Source organism: Haliotis asinina, chromosome 7, assembly GCF_037392515.1.
Source record: "Haliotis asinina isolate JCU_RB_2024 chromosome 7, JCU_Hal_asi_v2, whole genome shotgun sequence".
Taxonomy (NCBI): domain Eukaryota; kingdom Metazoa; phylum Mollusca; class Gastropoda; order Lepetellida; family Haliotidae; genus Haliotis; species Haliotis asinina.
The window spans coordinates 44,413,204-44,433,730 of NC_090286.1; the positions used below are offsets into that span (position 1 = coordinate 44,413,204).

At 36.5% G+C, this 20,527-nt stretch overlaps 1 protein-coding gene across 1 annotated transcript in view; it reads right to left on the bottom strand.

The window, feature by feature from the left end:
* The window catches only part of LOC137290973 (uncharacterized protein DDB_G0283697-like), a 55,974-nt gene extending 36,471 nt beyond the window's left edge, over positions 1 to 19,503 (bottom strand). Inside the window, exons 1-6 of the mRNA XM_067822205.1 lie at positions 19,368 to 19,503; positions 14,680 to 14,786; positions 12,649 to 12,763; positions 2,103 to 2,156; positions 670 to 859; positions 168 to 206 (exon numbers count right to left, since the gene is read on the bottom strand). Of these exons, the coding sequence (XP_067678306.1) occupies positions 168 to 206; positions 670 to 859; positions 2,103 to 2,156; positions 12,649 to 12,763; positions 14,680 to 14,786; positions 19,368 to 19,439 (577 nt within the window). The 5' untranslated portion in view covers positions 19,440 to 19,503. The remainder of the gene's footprint in view (positions 1 to 167; positions 207 to 669; positions 860 to 2,102; positions 2,157 to 12,648; positions 12,764 to 14,679; positions 14,787 to 19,367) is intronic.
* Between the last annotated feature and the right edge of the window lie 1,024 nt (positions 19,504 to 20,527).

Here is a 20,527-nt window from a genome sequence, read left to right on the forward strand (position 1 = left end):
CTCTGTTCAAGATCTTTTGTTAGAATTAATGCAAAATTTCCAAAATCAAATCTGAAAAAAAGATGTCAAATTGGGTATATATGTCACATCAACCAATCAGCCATTTTGATTAATGAAACAAGCTCAGCATACATTTGGAATAAAAACTAAATTATAACCAGTCTTACCCAAACGTGGATATTTTTGTGGCAACCGATTTGTCCCATCTTCAAATCAAGAAGAAAATGAACAATTTACCATCCATCAAAAAATTAATTAAACACTCTTCACTTTTTAAAAATATGTACCTGTAAAAAAAGCTCAAAAGAGGACTCTTTCATATGTTCATTGATAATAAATAGTCACATCTCAGAAGCATAAAAATCCTAAACCACTTTCAAAGACAATCAACATCTTCTCATCAGGCTGAAGCAAGAGGGGTGATGAAGCATAAAATAATATATGCAAATCATAACTTGTTATCATATATTTATGTATATATTGTTATCATTGTTTGGGAAGCGATATGGATTAGTTGCATATGAATGACAGAATACATTGTCTACCAATGAGAGATCCAATGTAAATGATTATGAAACCAATTAATCAATGCCATCCAACAGAAAACCCAACCAAATTAACCATCATTCAAAATTCAAAAACTCAAGACAATACATTTCCCAAACTCACTGTTGTATTTGTCATCTCGGTAACTTCTGGATCCAGGATCCCGGTAATCATCCCGGTAGTTATATCCCCGGTTGTTTCCCTTGGGACTGTCACCGAGCTGTCGGAATGAGGATTGGGACCGGGAGTCCCCTTCACTGGCTAATGAAACATCCCCACATGCTTCCAACAAGAACAACTCAGGAGCATAGGCCTGTATATGAGAGAGAGTGACTGACTAACTGACTGAGCTGACATAATGTACTCATAAAGACGAAAAACACATAATTAAAAAATGACGAATAAAAACTATAGACCTGTTAAGCCCTGTAAATGAGAATGAATGAGTGAACTAAAACATACATGATTAAAAAATGACATCAAATGTTGCATCTGAACACACAAACAATTAATCCACAGCAGTTAAATGGATGTAACGCCACACATTAAATCATGGCATCTGAACCCCAGGGCCAGCCATTATTCAAGGACCTACTGACATTTAGACCAAATTAAAATCAATCATAACAAAGGAAAATGTTTCCTATCCTTGTCTGTAAATTACCATTGACACATTTACTATGTCAAGACAAGCACTAACAGCACTGGGACACCAATAAATACATCATAACAATTACTTAATCATCCATTAACAGAATACAACAATAAATCATATCAGTAACATGCTCCTTCTCAGAGCAATCACCTGTAAAGGAAAAGTGACAAATTACAAACATACTAAGAAACGGTCGGAAACAAACAGGGCTATCACAAAAACAACAGTCGCTCGATGTGACCCTATATTTATTGATAATCAATGTGAGTTGTTAGGCTTAGCAAACAGTGGATTCCGAGCCACTTGGTGATCAAGAGTTTTTCAACACAATCCCATAATGAGAAAATCGATATGGTGTACATTGACCGCTGCCAACAGCAATTACTGACAATGACACCTCAAGCTTGTGTCGGTACTATTCAACCTTTCTATGCCTGTTTGTCAGTTATAGAGACTATGAGATTCATGTTTCATATTGTTGATGGGTAGTTATTGTACATTGCATGGTAAATGGCACTCACTGCGACTGTTAGATAACAAACTCTTCTAACATGAGTTTTGAACTGATTATTTTTCCAAACTCAGTGACAAGTTTTGAAAAGGTTCAACAATTACAGCAAGCCTTTTGTATGGTTATATTCCTGATAATGTCTTTTCACAATTTTAAACCTTGCGTTAGGCACCTCGTTTTGAACTCAATTACAAGGCATTTCTATTTCCAAAATTGCTCAATTTGAAGGTTTTGGCTTTTAACTCGACAACACCATGCTTAAAATTTCACAAAGATAATCAGGTTATTTCATGCTTTTAAAAAAAGATAAAGGTCTTCGCTTAAAACTGAAAAAAAACATAGTCAGGACATTCTGTACAGAAAATCATACTATAGCTCTATGAAACTTACCACTGGAGGTAGAAAATGTTTGACTTTCAATGTATATTCTTGCTTTGTTTTTAACTGAAACAAAGAAAACATACAGGTCATATTATAAAACAGTTATGAGGTAAATTTTCATCAATTTTACATGGAAAGAACAGAATTACATCTTAAAAGTTACATTCTTGAATTAAAATTTAACTAAAAATCCAGTTCTACTGTCCAGTTAATAACATTGTGCAGAGACAGCAGAACTGAAACCTATAAATACCTACATATATATTCCTTTTCTTATTGGTATATGGAGTTTAAGTCAATGAGTGAGGGAATTCAGTTTACCCCTTCTACAGACTGCTTTTTTTTGTCCACAAAATTCGACTTACACGCGGTAATATACGGTAACAATGCTTTTAGCAATATTCCAGCAATATCATGGTGGGGAAGACCCGAAATGGGACATATACATTGTGCCTAAGTGGGGAATGGAGCCCTGATATATATTATGTATGTCTGCTATTGAGGAAGGATTGTATGAAATATGACAATTTAATTCAAAAGTCAACATAGCAAAAAATAAACTTTGACTGACCCTAACAGACATCTGTGAGCACCAACAGAAGTTAGCAACTTACAACTACCGGTAAGTAACCAGGTGAAAACTAAAAGGACAAACTAAAACATACTTTCAAGTTTACCCCTAAGTTGGTTTCGATTGTTTTCTAAATTTATTATCAGTCACTAAAATACAGCCGCTCTTTGGGAGCACTGAATCTTTACTGCCAAATATTAAAGTGTATAATTGTTTTCATGACATGTTCTTAATTCAGTGTGTCAGATGAAATGAGCTACAAACATTGATATGTTTACTTGATGGACAGGTAAACAATGTAACTTGCATTGGATTAGTTTATAACACAGCAGATACTCATTTGATTGAAATATGACCGTCATATCTAAAGCTTGATACTCAAAACAAGGGCAGTTCAACATTCACTGAAGGGTCGTCACTTTCAGCGTAACACATTTGATATCTACAACTGTCATAGATCAGTGACGTTTGATAAGTGTTATGTACATATCATGTCTGTTATTGGTAACTAAGCACTACAACATTTATCACCATGATTTCAATATCCACATGGCTCTTAAAATCAATTTACCAATATCATACCTATATAACACGAATAAAATTTGGGTGGTGATGGCAAACAGTATGTGTTTTGGGTAGACAACTCTTGATTCCTAGCCACGGAAGAATGTGTGAGGTGTACATGTTCAAGGGATTAACAGTGATTTGTGTGGCTATTTTCCAGGGTTAAACAGCCAAGCAGTGTTAAAGCTATGGTGTGAGATAACTAAGGTTCTCTGTCAGCACCCACGTCAGGTATGGCTAATGAGGTACCTCTAGGTTCCCATGCTGTATGGAAGTAGACCCTACAAATACCTCATTCTTAAATAATGTGTTTTCTATTATAGCTTGTGTTTTTTAACATCATATTAGATCATTCTGGAACATCTACATCAGATCATCAAACAGACAAAGGATAAAATGGAGATAAGTGAATCAAGCATTTTATCTCACAATCCTGATTTGTGACGCCATGACTGACAGACAAGATTCCAGATATATGTTTGATCCTTGGAGCATTTGCCCACATGTTTACCCACATGTTATCACTAACATTGGCTATTGGTATTGAAAGATTTGGGTATTCAATACTGGGGACAGTTTTTAACAAATTATTCCTCTAAAAATGAAGTTTCAGGTGATTTCCATATGTATGTGTTTGTTTGTGAGTGAGTACAGTCAGCATGACGTTTGAATGCTTTAACCACGAGGCAACTCTACTTTACCTGGTACTAAGTGAGTGAGTAAGATGTGTTTATTGCTCTTTGAACAATATTCTAATCATATTACAGCAGATCAACTTTAGACAGGATTAAAGTTAAAGTAATGCAGGTCTCAGATGGGAACCCCACAGACACAAGTATGGAGCGGGTACAGTCAAATACATTCTCAGACCAAACCAGGATTCAAACCAGGAATTTAGTTTCTGGTGAAGCAATACTTCACAACTAATTGCAAAGAGTGGCCACCCATACCTCATCCCTGTCACACATACCACAACCACTACCATCCACACCTACTTCTTGACTACCATACTCCACCCCTATCTCTCACTCACCACCTGCAAGTCCACACAAGTCCTGAACCTATCTCTTGAATGCCACCACCACACAATCCCTGTCTCACACACAACCACCAATAATAACAACCACCACATCCGAAGCCCGCCCTGTTTCAGACCACTTCCATCCACACCAAACCAGTTTCTTGAACACCACCACTACACAATCTCTGTCTCATACACAACAACCAATAACGACCACCACATTCAACACCCACCCCATTTCAGACCACCTCCACCCATCCCAAACCAATGTCTTGAACGTCACTACCACACAATCACCACATTCAACACCCATCCCATTTCAGACCACTTCCATCCACCTTAAACCTATTTCTTGAACACCACCACCACACAATCCCTGTCTCACACACAACCACCAATAACAACCACCACATTCGACACCCATCCCATTTCAGACCACCTCCATCCACCCCGAACCAATTTCTTGAACGCCACCATCAGTGGTCCCATAGCCAATCCCCATCTCACATACCACCACCACCACCTATTTCTAGAACAACACCTCCATCAAAACCATCTCACACACCACCTATAACTATACTTCAAACCATATTCACATAACCCACTCTCTCCTCAACAAAAATAAACCTGAACTCATGTCAACCCAAAACAAACTCCAGCTACCCGTCAATAAACCTATAAACACCTAAAGTTCTAGACATATATCATTACACTGGTAAAATCAATAAAAAAATTAGTCATGATTGCCTATTGTAACTAATGCTGAAAATCCTTCACTACTCCTGGTTGAGAATTCCCCTATCCCCTAAAATCTCCTTGATGTTATCAAGTGTAATGGATAGTTTTAGCCCTATCTAGATAGTAAGTGCAGAGCATATACCCTCAGTCTTAGTATCTGGAGTAAATCAGTCCTCTCCTCTCCTCACTAAATCACCCTCACCATTTCCACCCTAAGTGTCCCATATATCACACTGGGCTAGTTGGAGCTCTCACAGCTGAGGGGAGTGCCATCTTACCAATAAACATACACTCTACATGCACGACACCTGAAAGAGACAAGCAATAACAGGACTGTCCTTTGTATTTCTTTTCCATAATGTGTTTGTAGAAAATATTACACAAGGTACACATATGTGTGGTACAGTGAATTTGATGCGAGATTAAACTGTTCAAATCTGAATATGGTTGCATTATAATTCCATTTCAACAAATCTGGTATTATTATTGATAAAAATTAGAACGTAATTAGAACAAATTAAGATCAAAGATATTTAACAGTGATTACGACCAATGTTTACTTTATACTCAAAACTTGCAATACCTACTTCTTTAATCAAGATATGCAATATCCACTTTTTTAACATAGTCCTTAAATACCCATAATTTTACTCAAGCTTTAAGAAAGACAGGCCTAAAACTACCCGCATTTTAACGAAAGCCTTACATATCCCACTTTTTTAATCAAGCCTTACAATACCAATTTCTTTGATCAAGCCATACAATACCCACTTCTGCAAAGTGGCTGACACCATTGCTTGCAAATGTATCCCGTGCTTCAAATACTCAATAACACCTGGAAATTGGCCAACACATGATGTTTATCTCCTAAATGCCCACATTTTACTCAAACCAAACAATACTCATATGAAAATTTCTTCAGATGTTATTGAGCAGTTAATGACAGTCATCCACACTGACCCTGGAACACTTCTATCTAGTATGACAGACAGTGACAATGCCTGGACATGTTTGCAGTGAAACCTATACATATGTAATATCCCGCTTCACAACCTGTTCTGGTTGTGTACTGACTGGTAGATTTCTCAAGAACCCTATCACTTCCCGATACCATTAATACACCTGTAAAAGTAAATATCTACACAAGGCACGGATATCATGTGGCTTAGTCACCTAGCAATACAGATCAGAAGCGGGGATATATAATCACCTTGGATGAATTTGAAACACATTGATTTCTTCAAAAGTCAAACTTCAGACGTGTAGCTTATTTCAGTTGTGGATTTTCTGACATCACTTTGAATCAGTGTTGGTAAATATGTAACAGGCTGCAGTTACACCATACACTTTTTTATTTTTTACCTTAATTATTTATAATTGCCTAAATTGATTCAAATTTAATATGTAATGATTTAGCTATTATCATCTAGCAAATTTGAAACTGCAACATTGTGACTTACTTGTCAGAGATAAATCAAACCTTTTAATCAACAAATTATTATTTTGTAATATCTATCCTGTATAGTGTGTAGTTTTAAGACAAACATTCTGCTCCAGTCCTGTATGGGTGTTGAAACCCAAAGTTTTATCTGAAATAAGGCTTCCATTTTTACAATCTGAGATCATATATTCAGGGAATTTAAAGTCTTTTTATAATGTGAAGACATTATGAGGACTTAAAATTCAAATCTGTCACAAATTTAATATCACAACATACAGTTAAGTATTGCAATACTTATCACAATGGGAAATAGTCTTATATAGTACAAAAGAGTATATTAAACAGTACAATGTCTTTCTTTGAAATGGCAACAAAAAATCTGAAGACCTGATACTAGTATACTTTGATTTCCAATAATCCTATTCAGTAATATCTTTCATATCCCAATGTCAGATAAATGGAGGGTAAGACTTCCATCTGTATCCCTCCAGAATTAAAGATATGCCTTTCAGTGTTCAGATGCAATGAAAGAAACATGTTAGAACCAATCCTTATCAGATGAGGACTATATATTCAGGTGAAATTTAAAGGGAATATTGGCGGAAGTCTTTCTAAATGGAGTTTACTCCAAAAATAGCCAAAAAGCCCAGATCACCATCAGCCAAATATCTGATTAAATGATCTATTACAAGACTTAATCTGTTTGAGTTACATTTTGCCCTTTTCTACTCCTTCCTGTAAAAACCATTAGTGCTGACTAAACACAGACAGTCCCTCCACAAATACAGCAGAATAATTGACATAATTGCCTTGCATGGTTACCTGGAGGCAGAGACAAGCACATTCGGTGTCATCAGCTTTGAGGGGGTCTAACGATTGACAATCAGTGCTTGTACAGGAGTTAAGCAACAAGAGCCTTCTCATATCACTAATACACTTGGCTACAAAACAAATGTAATGATCATTGAACCCAAATAGAAGAAGTATGTATAGCATGTGTTCTTATGCCATGATCTAGCTCTTGTAATGCACGGGGCAGCATATGATCATGAGCAGATACTGTGAATGCCATTGTTCATAATAATTATTTGAGTGAGTGAGTGAGTGAGTGAGTGAGATAGTGAGTGAGTGAGTGAGCAATGTCCCTGCAATATCACGAAAGAGACACCAGAAATAGACTACAAATTGTAATCATGTAGAAAAACTGAACTCAGACCTTTAGCATGTCAAACGAACACTTCAACCACCTGACTATCCTACCTGCCCTTTAACCACACATGAATATTGATGTAGCAAGATAAAACATGAAAATTTGTTGTTTTTTTCTAATCACATGATTTGATAGGTATCAAGAAACTGGAATGACTGAACAAACTGGGTTTAACACTTTTTTGCACAGTTTCCTGTAAAATTGTCGAGATGTCAGCTTAATGTATAAGCCTGCAATGAGGCAGTCCTGAAAGTTTTGCCACTTAAGTGAAACCCACGGATTGACATCATACTGACAAACTGAGAAACACTATCAAGACCAAGAGGGATTCTAAGCAACAAGCTGGAGTTTCTGGCATAGTTAAATAATGCAAATCCACAGTGAATTGCAGCACATGACGCAACTGGGCCTCCTATGGCAGCTGGAAGACATGAAACATTATGGAGAACAACTCCTTTATTGCCAAGATATTTCATGGATTAAACTTCTTTAAACTTTTCCACACAATGATCCCCTCCAGATCCCCTCCTTGGATCTGGAATGACCCTGAATCATTATATGAATCAAAACGTGTCAATCTATAGCAACGAAACATGTCAGTCTATCACAACGAAATGTGTCAATCTACAACAGCTTCTACATATCACTAAAAGTCAACTTCTTTATTGTTTGCAATGACATTTTCTAGGCTATTCATCCTGCACTTTCTCCAGATGAAGGAGTAAGGAATAACCCATAGACATTGCTACAAACAATATGAAAAAGTTGTGATCCATTAAAGTTCCATGTTACTCAATACTGAGAGTTGACTAACTTGTCAGAAGCAACACTCTGTTCTGCTCAACAACTGACTCGTAGGAAATCAGTCTACAGTACTGGCTGGCTGGTTTAGGACATGTTTTGATATTGATTGAAACTGATTTGCTCAAGGTAATTAATCCCAGATTCAATCAATTGCATGTATGTTTTCTTATTTTGAACGAGACATGCCTAGTAACTCAAGTTTTGTGTAGTAACAAAACGAACGTGACAAGTTTCATGTCAGACACACACATTTCTCTCTTGTTTCTCTCAGTTTTCATTTACTGATATGAGCGAATGAGAGCCAAAGTACTCTTACACAGTGGATGACAGCCATGACATGTGAAGATTAAAAAACATTAAAATTAGTCCTGAGCAACCCAAGGATATGGTGACAACCATTGTATCCATATTGGGTAGACAAATGCATATGATGTTGATCACTGGATTGTCTGGTCAAGACTTGATTATTTACAGACTGCAATCATATAGCTGGAATATTGATGAGTGTAGGGTCAAACTAAAACTCAAAATCAAACAGTCAGGTAACACAGATAACCCATATCCAACACTTATATTCACAGGCCATAAATCACCCATACATAATGGACATCATCGTTATGTAGAACAAACTATTACCCTGTCAGAAACATTTCCAAAGACCAAAGGCATCAGTGTCTACTTTGATGGAATATCTGCATCGCCTCCAACTGAGCTATTATTCTCAAAAGAAATCAATAACTGATCCACAAATCAGATCAATATTTGGGTTTTCACACACTTCTGAAATTTTGTTTCAGGAAGATTGAAAAATGTCTCGTATATTATTAACGGAAATGAAAACTTTCTCTGTTGTGACTGGAACCTGAACAGTATATGAACATTGATGATTCATTACTTTAAAACTATCAGGTCATTAAGAAAATTCTGGAAATGGTTCACCTATCTTCATGCATGTTCAGGACAAAAACATATTGTCCGCACAGTCCAGGCAAGAGGCCTACATGAGGGACTTATATTCCAGCAACATGGTGACAATCTATAAATAATCAATCTGGGAAAGACAATCCAATGATCAACAGCATGAGCATCAATCTACCAAAATAGCATATGATGACATCCTTCAACCACATGATCCTGATAGTCACTAAACCTCTTCTGACAAGCATGGAGTGCTGAAGACCAATTTTAACCCAGATCTTCACAAATGAGTGAATTAGCGATTTCATGATACTATGTTACCGCAAAGTTAAAAACACAGAAAAACAGAGAAAACAAATTGACAAAATGTACACAACAGAAAAGGGGGATTGAACCTGGCATTCAGCATGACAGCAAGCGCTATAATCATAAGGCTACCCCAGCATGGTGAATATTGACGTAGAATTATCTTATCCCAGATGGTTGGCCACACCAACAGCAAATGTATACATGACAAATATACAGTATGTGATTACAGTCTTCAAGGATTCCGACAAGGTCACAGAGCCAGATAAGGTTTGACAAAGGACCATACAAATATGATCCCTCTTAATCCATAATGTAGAAACACCTGCAACACATTATTCACAACTTCAGTCAAAGGTTACATTTCATGACGAAACCTATATTGAATTATCCAGCAATCCGGAACTTATTGGATCATGAAACCTCATGCTACATTGTTGTGGTGAGTTAGTAATGTCAAAGATGAACTTCATTCTCTCTGGATCATAAACCTCACACCACTTTCATGACTTGAGTCTACAATTTGTGTGGAGTTGGTAACTAGTCAGGTGTGAAAGTGTTAAATTACTGTTTTTGGCAGAGGAATAAAAACTGTTGGATGGTTTATTTTATGCATTAATGTGTTTTGTTGTTCAGTTTTGCACAGAACTAAGGACCAGGCCAATTTTGTTTCATGTTTTATGGATTTTTGTCCCCAGAAAATGTAAAAGCAGGAGGGAACAAAATATAAATAAAAACACCAATCATCAATATCCCTTCTTACTAATAAAGTATTTTTCTTCTGGCAATTTCTAATGGGTATATTGGGCAAAAAACAATCTAAAAAAATATTCTAGTAACTTAACAGTTTTGTCCAATAAACACATTACAATTCTATTTTTTGAGCATGGAAGTTTCAATATTTTTTCTTATTCTTGAAAATATATGACAGATGGATTTTGGTCGGGCCTAAATATGAATTGACATTAATGATGTAGCCATAGCAACGAAAATGTCTGGGAGTTCTCCACCATAAACCTGTTTCAGGAAATCAATATTTGACATATTTTGACATACATTACACAAGTCAACACTTAGTCCTTGCAGTGATCTAAGAACATTTAGTAAAGCTCTATGGCTGATATATTGATATATGAAAGGAACCATCTAACTTCTCTCAATCATTCAAAATAACTGTGAGTCTATACAGACAGAATACATGCTGAAGAAATATTCAGACTTCTTAAATAGAAGGTATCTTAGTTTTGCAATATGTCAATATGCTGAGGTCCTGAGATCTGTGAGGTTTTCTTCTGTCGTACTGATCTAGATAATACTAGATGTATATTTAGGGCTCCATGCCTTCAGGCAGGAGACGTATTGTAATTGTTCGGATTGTTATTATTATGTATTATTCTGCAAATTTCAGTACCAAACACACCTCCTACACCATTGCCATGAATTGCTTACAAAACATTACACAGAAGGTCACCAAGACGAAGATGTTCCCTTTAAAAATCTCTAGGCGCTAGGCCCAATAGCAAAGGGAGATAATTCAAAATTAATTCCATAATTTCAAAGTTTGACCAAAAAAATATCTCAAGAACTAATTGTTTCAACACTTCAAAATCTCTTGTACAGCTGCACATTGAATTCCCAACAATTTTCCCAGGACGGGTCAACCATCAAGTTGCTAAAATGTACCTTTTGGAAGTTATTTTTGTTTTCAGGTCTTTGGCCATGCTTTTCAGCAGTTTTCTGAGTAGTTTGCTCCATAAATGTGCTGAGCTCGAACCATCAGCTCAAGACACTCCAAACTTTCCAGTTTACTGTTGTCCAGTGACCATTGTACAAATTCTGAATATAACTTTGACTAGTGATTTAAAAAAAAAAAATCCTCATGCCTTTAGGTTTTCTGAGGACAAAAATCCATAAAACAAGAAATATAAATGGTCTGGCCTTATCATGCAAATCTACAAGACAGATCCTTAATCAGGATATTATGAATACACAATGCCATTTAGAAAGTGGTCAAATGTAACATATGCTATTCAAGTCCTTAATTGGGTTGAATCCTGTCCAAATTAATAAGTATCGGTTAACTGGCTTTAATAGTAGTAATCTCCTGTTACATCAAGCCAGACCAGTGTTTTATTGGATGTGTATCAAATTTCTCTGTCAGTGTTTACAGAAATCCTTGATGATTAATGTGTTAGTGCTGTTCATCTCTACCCTCTATTGTTCCATATATCATGTTCAAACACAGTGTACAACAATATCACAAAACAGTACACCGTCACAATCCTTGTCAATACAAGATGTGAAAAGACAATGGTTGGCACATCACAGCCATATTGAATGTGAACACACTCAATACCAGTTATATGGACACAACAGAAACTAAACTACACACAATAAAATTATGCTTTTCATCAATTTCAGATTATATTAGGCATGCTGACAAGGTTTGTTTTTTTCAGAGGGTGTTTTGTCCAACAGGAACAGGAATGAAACATGATAACCAGAGATACCATGAACTTGGAAACTGTAATAATTCAGGCCTACCATACAAACGGTGAACAAAACATCAAAACTGAACAAATATAACCAAAACAGAACAAATATAACCAAAATAGGAAACTAAACTTCCAGAACAGTTGCCAAGAGTACAAAACAGCAACCATAGCATCTGAAAACACCACAAATATCGTCAAAGATGGTGGAGAGGAGAGACGAACAGGCTTTGGTCAATAATGTTTTTCATCACGATGAGTCAAAATTTGATATCTGGATGTAGTGCATCAACCCACTATTGTACTAAGCTTCAAACCTGTGTTCATACGTCTCACTGTCAGGCTTGCAATTCTGCACAATTTAATCCCTCCTCATACATATGAAGAAACAATCAGAGTGAAACTCTAATTTGAATCCATGATGACATTTGTTTAGTTCCACTTCAGATGACAGGGCCATCAAAATCCTTCTTCACTGAAAAGGACTTACCCTTGTGAGACTTCTTCCAACGCTGCGCAGAAAGACATATTCTCGAGGCGCAAGGTCCTCCAACTGCTGTATGATGTCATCTCGGAGGTCAGCCAGGCGGACGTCTGGTTGTACCCTACAAAGACACATATACATATATGTTTCAGTTTGCTTGAAATACATTGGAATCAGACTGAAAATAAAAATACATTCAACATTTTTGTGTTATTTAAGAAGGCCAAGCAATGAAATCTGACAGCTTTAAAAATAACACTTAGGCTTGTAAAAACAACAAAAATGTTAAAGGCTGTTGGACCAAATACAAGTGTTCATCAGTAACTTGTATCCAATTCATACTTCTTGATACACCAAGTATTACAGACTTTAGCAACATAAATCCTCAGTTTTCTTGGTACAGAAAAACAGCTGTTGTACAGAGGTCAATGTTCTGGTTATTCAAAAGTCAAGGCCAACTGGTATTAAACTACACTAAATCAGCAAGGTCAAGGCCATCTGGAGATAAACCATACAAAATCAGCAAGGTCAAGGCCATCCAGTGTTACATGAATCAAAGTGAGCAAGGTCAAGGCCATCTGGTTTTTAACTATGCAAAATCAGTTAGGTCACAATTTTGTGCTTCACAGGTGGCCATCATGGACTCTGCAGTCATAGTGGACATCCAATCATCATTTTACCCCTGAGGAAAAGCAGAAAGTCTTAGGACAGTATTCCAAATAATGTACCCACAAACAACTTTATGCATTCAAATGATTTTTTAACTACAATGTCCACAACATCAAAGTCTACATAAAACCATGGTTGATTAAGATAAGTCAATACATCTTGACAAGATCAATAATCTGTACATATCACACGTGATTTCAAAAGCAAAGTCTGATTGACAAGCATGACATAAAGATTTGATATCTCTCAGGACTGTTGATTGGTTCAGTAGATTCAATTGCTGTTTGTTCCAGTGACTGAGCATTGATTTCAACCAATGAATCATTTAGGGCTGATTGTGGTAAGAATTTCAAGATAATCAGAACCGAGGCTTACAATGGTTATCCAAATATCTGAGTGGACATAGAGAGATAGAGGTACACAAAAGACTTACAAGCGTATGACACATTCACAATGGGAGGGAGATGGCGACTACTTCCTGTGGTTTAAAGTGTTTTTCACTGCTGCCATTCAAATGCATGTCAAACAATGCATAACATCATTTATTTAGCATTTATTTGTGGATGTTTTTTCTGGGTTTTTATAACTATTGTTGATATCTCATTCACTTTCTTATAAAAGAGAACTGCAGGACACACAACATGGGTTATGTTCCTTGGTGCATTTAATGAGACAAACGCTTATTTATAACCATACCAACATTCTCTCTTGTCTTGCCTTGATATGTTTTTGTCATTTTGACATGAAACACTGATGAAATAAGAATATCAGAAGTTAAAGGAATTAACAAGGATTTGTTCACTCAGGATCACTCTAAGTGTTGGATACATAATTTTGTTTGTGGGTTCACCACAAAGTGTTGGATATTCCAGCTAAATAGCTGCGGCCTGTAAATAGTTGAGTCTCGACCAGAAAATCCAATGATCAACAACATGAGCATGCATCTAGGCTATTGAGGTATGAAGAAAAGTGTCAAGCAACCGGTCCTGTTTGTTGCAGGTTGTTGAAAACCAATTCTAACCCAGATCTTCATGAGTCTGGTTCCACAATAAAGCCACAACTAATACTAACATCCAAAATTGAAATCTTGCTACTACAGAATTGAAATAATCCCCACTTCATCTTCATCAAAAGAAAATACTATAAGTGCAAGTCAGCAATATCCCAACAACCTTGCATCAGAATGACAAAATGGTCAAGACCTGAAGAATGACCCACAAACTGTGACCAGTTCAGTCAGGTCACAAACTGAAACAATCCCGTCCTCATCAGTCATCATTTACAAGAAATATAGAGAACTGGAGCTCTAGTCTCCATCAAATCCATGAAAACATTAAAGAATACATCAAGCACATAGTATGTCCATACCTGATAATTCCTACAGATATAGTTTCTGTGACGGACTGATTGAGCAAGTTGTTGTAGCGGTCCCTCCATATGTCAGCTGGTACTACATACACATGTAGATCAACAAGCTGAAACAGAAGTTAACAAATATATCAACATTTCTGAAAAACGTTTGGATCTGAAAGGAGAATACATGCAAAATCACACAGACATAGCTTGGGTTATCTGGGGTAATAATAATCACAATGTGCCTTGTACATGGAAAAGGCACATTATAAATTTAGCATTATTATCATATTATTATGCTTGAATGCCCTTAAACATCATGCTTTGTATCAAGGTAAAACAAATTCAGAAATGACAACTATTGATAATGTTGGGTTTTATGCATAATTATTACCATGTTTGAAGGGTTAAATGGTTATTTTCATTTCCCCATATTAAGTTGTACATGCAAATATGATATGCAGAGTACAAATATACTGTATCAGGAGGTAAATGCTTGCTCCATAACAGTGTAAATTGCACACAGCTGAATAATTCTTTGACAATATTCCAGATGGGATTTTCAGGATAAAAATGTAATGCCCTTGGGCATTTTTATGAGGAAGTTTCTGTGTGATCTGAAATATGCTGAACAGCAAAGAAATGCAAGTTTCGGATATATATCAGAGTTGCATTTCTTTTCCTGTGTAATTTCCAGTATAATAAGGCTGTACTAAAAGTAGTGATTGATGATCTGAACATTTTCTGTGATGCCCTACCTAGCCTCTAAGGTACCTCATATATCATCCCCATGAAGGTCTGGGGTAGAATTGGCCTTCAGCAACCCATGCTTGCCATGAAAGGTGACACTGTGTGTTGTAAGAGGCAACTAACAGGATGGGGTGGTCAGGCTCGCTGACTTAGTTGACACATATCATTGGTTCCCAATTTCACAGATTGATGCTCATGCTGTTGATCAATGGATTGTCTGGTCCAAACTCGATTATTTACAGACCGCCACTATACAGCTAAAATATTGCTGAGTGCGGCGTATAACTAAACTCACTCACTCAATAGCATTACCTCCAGCTTCGACTTAAGTTTACTCAAATGGCATATCACTTAGGGGCATGTTTGAATACAGCAAGAGTTATATATAACTGGATTACTGCTGGGTGCGGTGTAAAACTAAACTCACTCACTCACCTCATATACAAGCATTACCTGATGAGGGCCAGAATTTGAACCTGGAACCTCCACAGTTGTCGAGATAATAAGGTTTTAGGTATGTCAATAATTGGTTTAACACACTAATGAGGCAAATCGAACCAGGTTCTGCCAAAGGAAAGCGTGGTATCTCTTCCCCTGTTGAGTTAACCATTAGCCTACTCATTGCCCTTCAAATACCAGAGTATTGTGGTTGAATCATTTTTTGTGAACTTTCTACAGACATATTGTCCTGTAAGTAAAAGTGACTGTGCAAGCCAAACAAATCCATACGTCACTTTGGACTGATGCAGTACAAGATTATTGATTCACACTTCAAATATTTTGCCATCACAAACAGAGCTCAAGCCATGAAAGGGCTTAAAATTAAGAGTACATATCCATAAGTCACCTTGGGAATGCACTTTTGCAACATTAGAGTAATGTTCATCTTAAATGCAAGTGGAGTTACAAATCACACTAGGTATTTTTTAAGATACATCAACAACAAGGCAAATCATTACAGATTAACACATAGAAAACATCATCCATGCTAAAATATTCACATCAATTATCTTACCTCCACCCGCCGATTAATCCGACTTGGAAATTCACTCATATATTGATCATATCAGAGCTTTAGTCAGATAAACCCATGAAACCCAAGCAATAATGGTGGATTTTTACTGATGATGAAGTAGCCTTCAGGACTGACGGACATTGGTGAAAATAACCCATCATCATCTGTGATTGATTATATATCACCTGTAATACATCATCACTCATTAAATACTTATGACATAGAACATCACCCTGTTTGTAGTCTTGTTGTCATAGCCATATTGATCAGTCGTACAATCCAGTTACTGCCATTTTTTTCAGTCATGTGTATCTCGTTGATATGGCAGGATATGTTCTTTATAGCTGACCCTGACTGTCTGGTATAGTAATGGCAATTAGGAATAGGTTTACAGTCTTATAGGTGCAATCTTAGTATAATGCACAAAGCCTGCTCTACATATTTTCAGTAGGTTTCATTCCTTGATCTTGGACTACCCTAGGCTGATCTTACAGGACAACAATAAGTGTCATATAACTCTAACTTAAGGCAAGATCACAGACTGCATGCTTCCATGTAGACAAAAGCAGACAGTCATCATCGGACAGATCTAGATAAACCTTGAAGACAAGAATGAAGGTTCCCCATGGTATCAGAGGATGCAACATGATGCTGTCATGATCAGATCCAAAAGTATGGCAGTGCACCTACATATAATGTAAGAAGCTTATGACTGATCACATATACCAAACACTAGTCCACCTGTGACAAAGTTCACATCATTGAACACACCAGTGCCTCCTTTCACAAAGCACTAAGGTGATCGAAAGTGACACTACGGGAACCATAGTGCAATGTTAAAGAATGGGAGTTAAGGTAACTTCAGTAAAGTATGCTTCATGACAGAAGCCCCCGGTGAAGACACCAGGTGCTGGCAAAAGGGCAAGAATGTTCTGCACCACCACCAGCCACAGCACTCATAAAATGTTCTCAAAAATTGTCCGTCACCTAATAGGGGTGAAAAAGTACACCTTCGTATTAGTAGACCTGCAGTATTTTGCCTTCAGTTTGGTATACTGTGATGCAATAAAAAAATTGTATTTTCTGATTTCGAACTGTCATTTCTAGCTAGTCATAGAACTGGCAATTTTGCCTATTCTAAATTAGAAATTTTTGGTTATTTCTTTTCATGTTATTAAGCAATGTAATGTTTGGTTCTTGTCAATTTTCTGCATTGTGATCTTATCTCTTATACTGAAATGATACGGACCGAACCAAAGGCCAAGCACCCAAAAACTTACTGTACCATGTTAAGAATGTACCGTTTCAACCTTCTTGGCTAACTCTCCATAGCAAACAAACCAAAATGGTTCACATCTATTAACCATAAGAACTAGTTTATCTGTCATCATTTATGCTGCTATTTTAAACTTGGAATACTGCTGGCTGCAGCCTAAACAACAACATAAATGGTACATATTTCATTTCAGTATGACTTCTTCTGTAACAATACAACATATTTCGGGCAAGTCTTACAATCTGAAACTTACAACTTGTGGCCTCCCTAAACACACAACTGTGAAGAATGAAGTCTTGTATAGTACTTCTATAGAACAGTGTCCCTGAGCAACAAACAAATTGAATCACAAGGAATCTTTTGTTTTTGCTGTTCAACTTTCTACACTGCCAATTGCTGCTATTACTAGCTACAATATTGACAACTCTTTCCATCAAGTCACCCCTCACATTTTGTTTATTCCAGTTTATCAGTTTCAAACAGGAGCCTTTACACCAACTCTTTGAAGGGTGGTTTTGGATTGATTATTATATCTGTTACTTGGCCTCATTCATAGCCCACCATCTCCTGTTCCATTCCCTACCATATTGTATTCTTGAACATGGCTCTCCATCATGTCCGGTGCCAGGCGATGCTGGCATCCTGTGATATTAGCACATTAATCAGTTTGTTTAGGACTCGGCGTAATACCTGGGAGAAGAGATTACCAGTACTGTATTATGTTTGTGTACAGAACATTTCAAACCAAATGGGGGTAAAACAGTTTTACTTCACAGTTTGCCAGGATCAAAAAGTAAAAGTCATAACAAAAAAAAAGGTATATACTGAAAATATATTTTTTGTATATCAGCAATCAAACTCAAAACTATGAGATGCCAACCCTAATTTAGCCCAATTAGTATCTTTTTTTGCCAAAATTAGTATTAACTTTTCCAAAGAATTTCATATTCAGTAAAAAATATGTAGATATTCCAAAAACCTGATATTAAAATTTTAGTCGCCTGTATCATTACCACGCATCAACACATAGTTTGATACTGAGTAAAATGTGGTAGAAAGTTATCGAGTATATGCTATTTGTTAAATCGATTTAATGTATTTTAAAAAATTCATTTATTTTTACTGCTATCAACGTAATTGCATATTTTGTTTAGATTTTTTTCATAACATATATGATAAAAGTGTATGGGTTGCCATTTCTATGTCACAGAATTGGGAAGTCTCAATGTAACGTTCCATTGAGGCACTCAGAACTGATATATAAGTTTTACTCCCAAAAGTTAGACATCCCAAAAGTCTCTGGAGTTGAGTTGAGAAAGACTGATTCTTCCATTTTGTCCTAGTTTATCTGTCATGCTATTGAAACATCCTTCATCATTTTCCTCAGCTAATATTAGAATAAACTAAACTAAATACTGATCACAAATATCATGGTGAAGTGCAAATGGAATATCTGTGTACTGATTAATATTGAAAAAATATTACAAACTCTATCATATTCTGTAGTAATTACTCCAAATTTTATCCAAGTCTTTCCAAATATCTGAAAGACTTCCCCCTTGACTTGTTGTTTTCAAACAAATAATATACAAATACATCTATGGGAATGACAACTGTCATTAAAATCCAACCATTCTCCAAAGAGCGTTGAAGACATGTTACCTTAAAGAGTGTGTCACTACGCCGTAGAACCAAGACATCTGGCCCATCTGCAGTTTGGCTATAGTCTGACATTCTCCACCATTAAACCATTTGACCAAATAATCCCTCTTTCAGTACACCAACAAACTACAAACCGTTTCTTAACTCAACTCCGAAATTTAATTCCAGATGCTGGCGCATCTCCACAAAAAAACAAACATCCTCCTATCTCCATGACGACATCCATCAATCAACAAGACTCATCCCACTAACCAATAAGATCGCCGCCAATACTGTCTAATGTCAACGCCTCGATGATTCCTATGTCAATTGCTACGCCTGACAAAACATTTAAGACACTTGTTAATCAATATCACCTTTAGAAGATAAATGAATCTATTTGCTAGTTCATGCTGGAAGTATCTGCCAACATCGTGGTAGCCAGGCGACAGTATTAATCGCTCGTGTATACAAAAGATAATCAATCAAAATTTTATCGACTGTTCCATACTTCAAATTTACACAGACCAAGTTGCCTCAGCTTCATATTGCGATCTTTTTAACAAGTGTTGAAAATACAGTAACATGAATACTTGATCTTGGCAATGTATCATGATTTATTCAATGTTGCTGATTTCCTAAGGACTAACGCCACATATTATTTATCTTCTTTTCAAGAACTACAAGTGAGTGCTAGGGCAGCGTTGATGTAGTTATGGCAACACAGAAGCTGATGAAACAGCTATTGATACATAAACTGCTGAGACTACAATCCTAATGGCAAACTGTCAACAGGACTGCTGTCCTGCCTACACCAAAGGTATTGACGTCTTGACACAACTTTGAGAATATTCAGGGCACAGTAACCACCCAGTTCAGGTCAGACAAAATGACATTGGTTTCATCACTAAAGAGGTCAATCATTCTCCATCCTACAATAACTTTCAGATCAAAAATATGACAAAACATATCATAACAATTACAATCATGAACACTAAACAAGAATCGATTCTGAATATGCTGTTTGCAGTACTTTATAAATCTGTTTTACGATATACTTCACAGAGTTTCGAAGAAAATACACATTGTAAGTTGGGAGTAAGTTGTGTGAGAGTAGAAGAATGGCATCAAAAATCCGGTAACATATAAAACTGAAGCCCCATGACAAAAGTATTTATGGC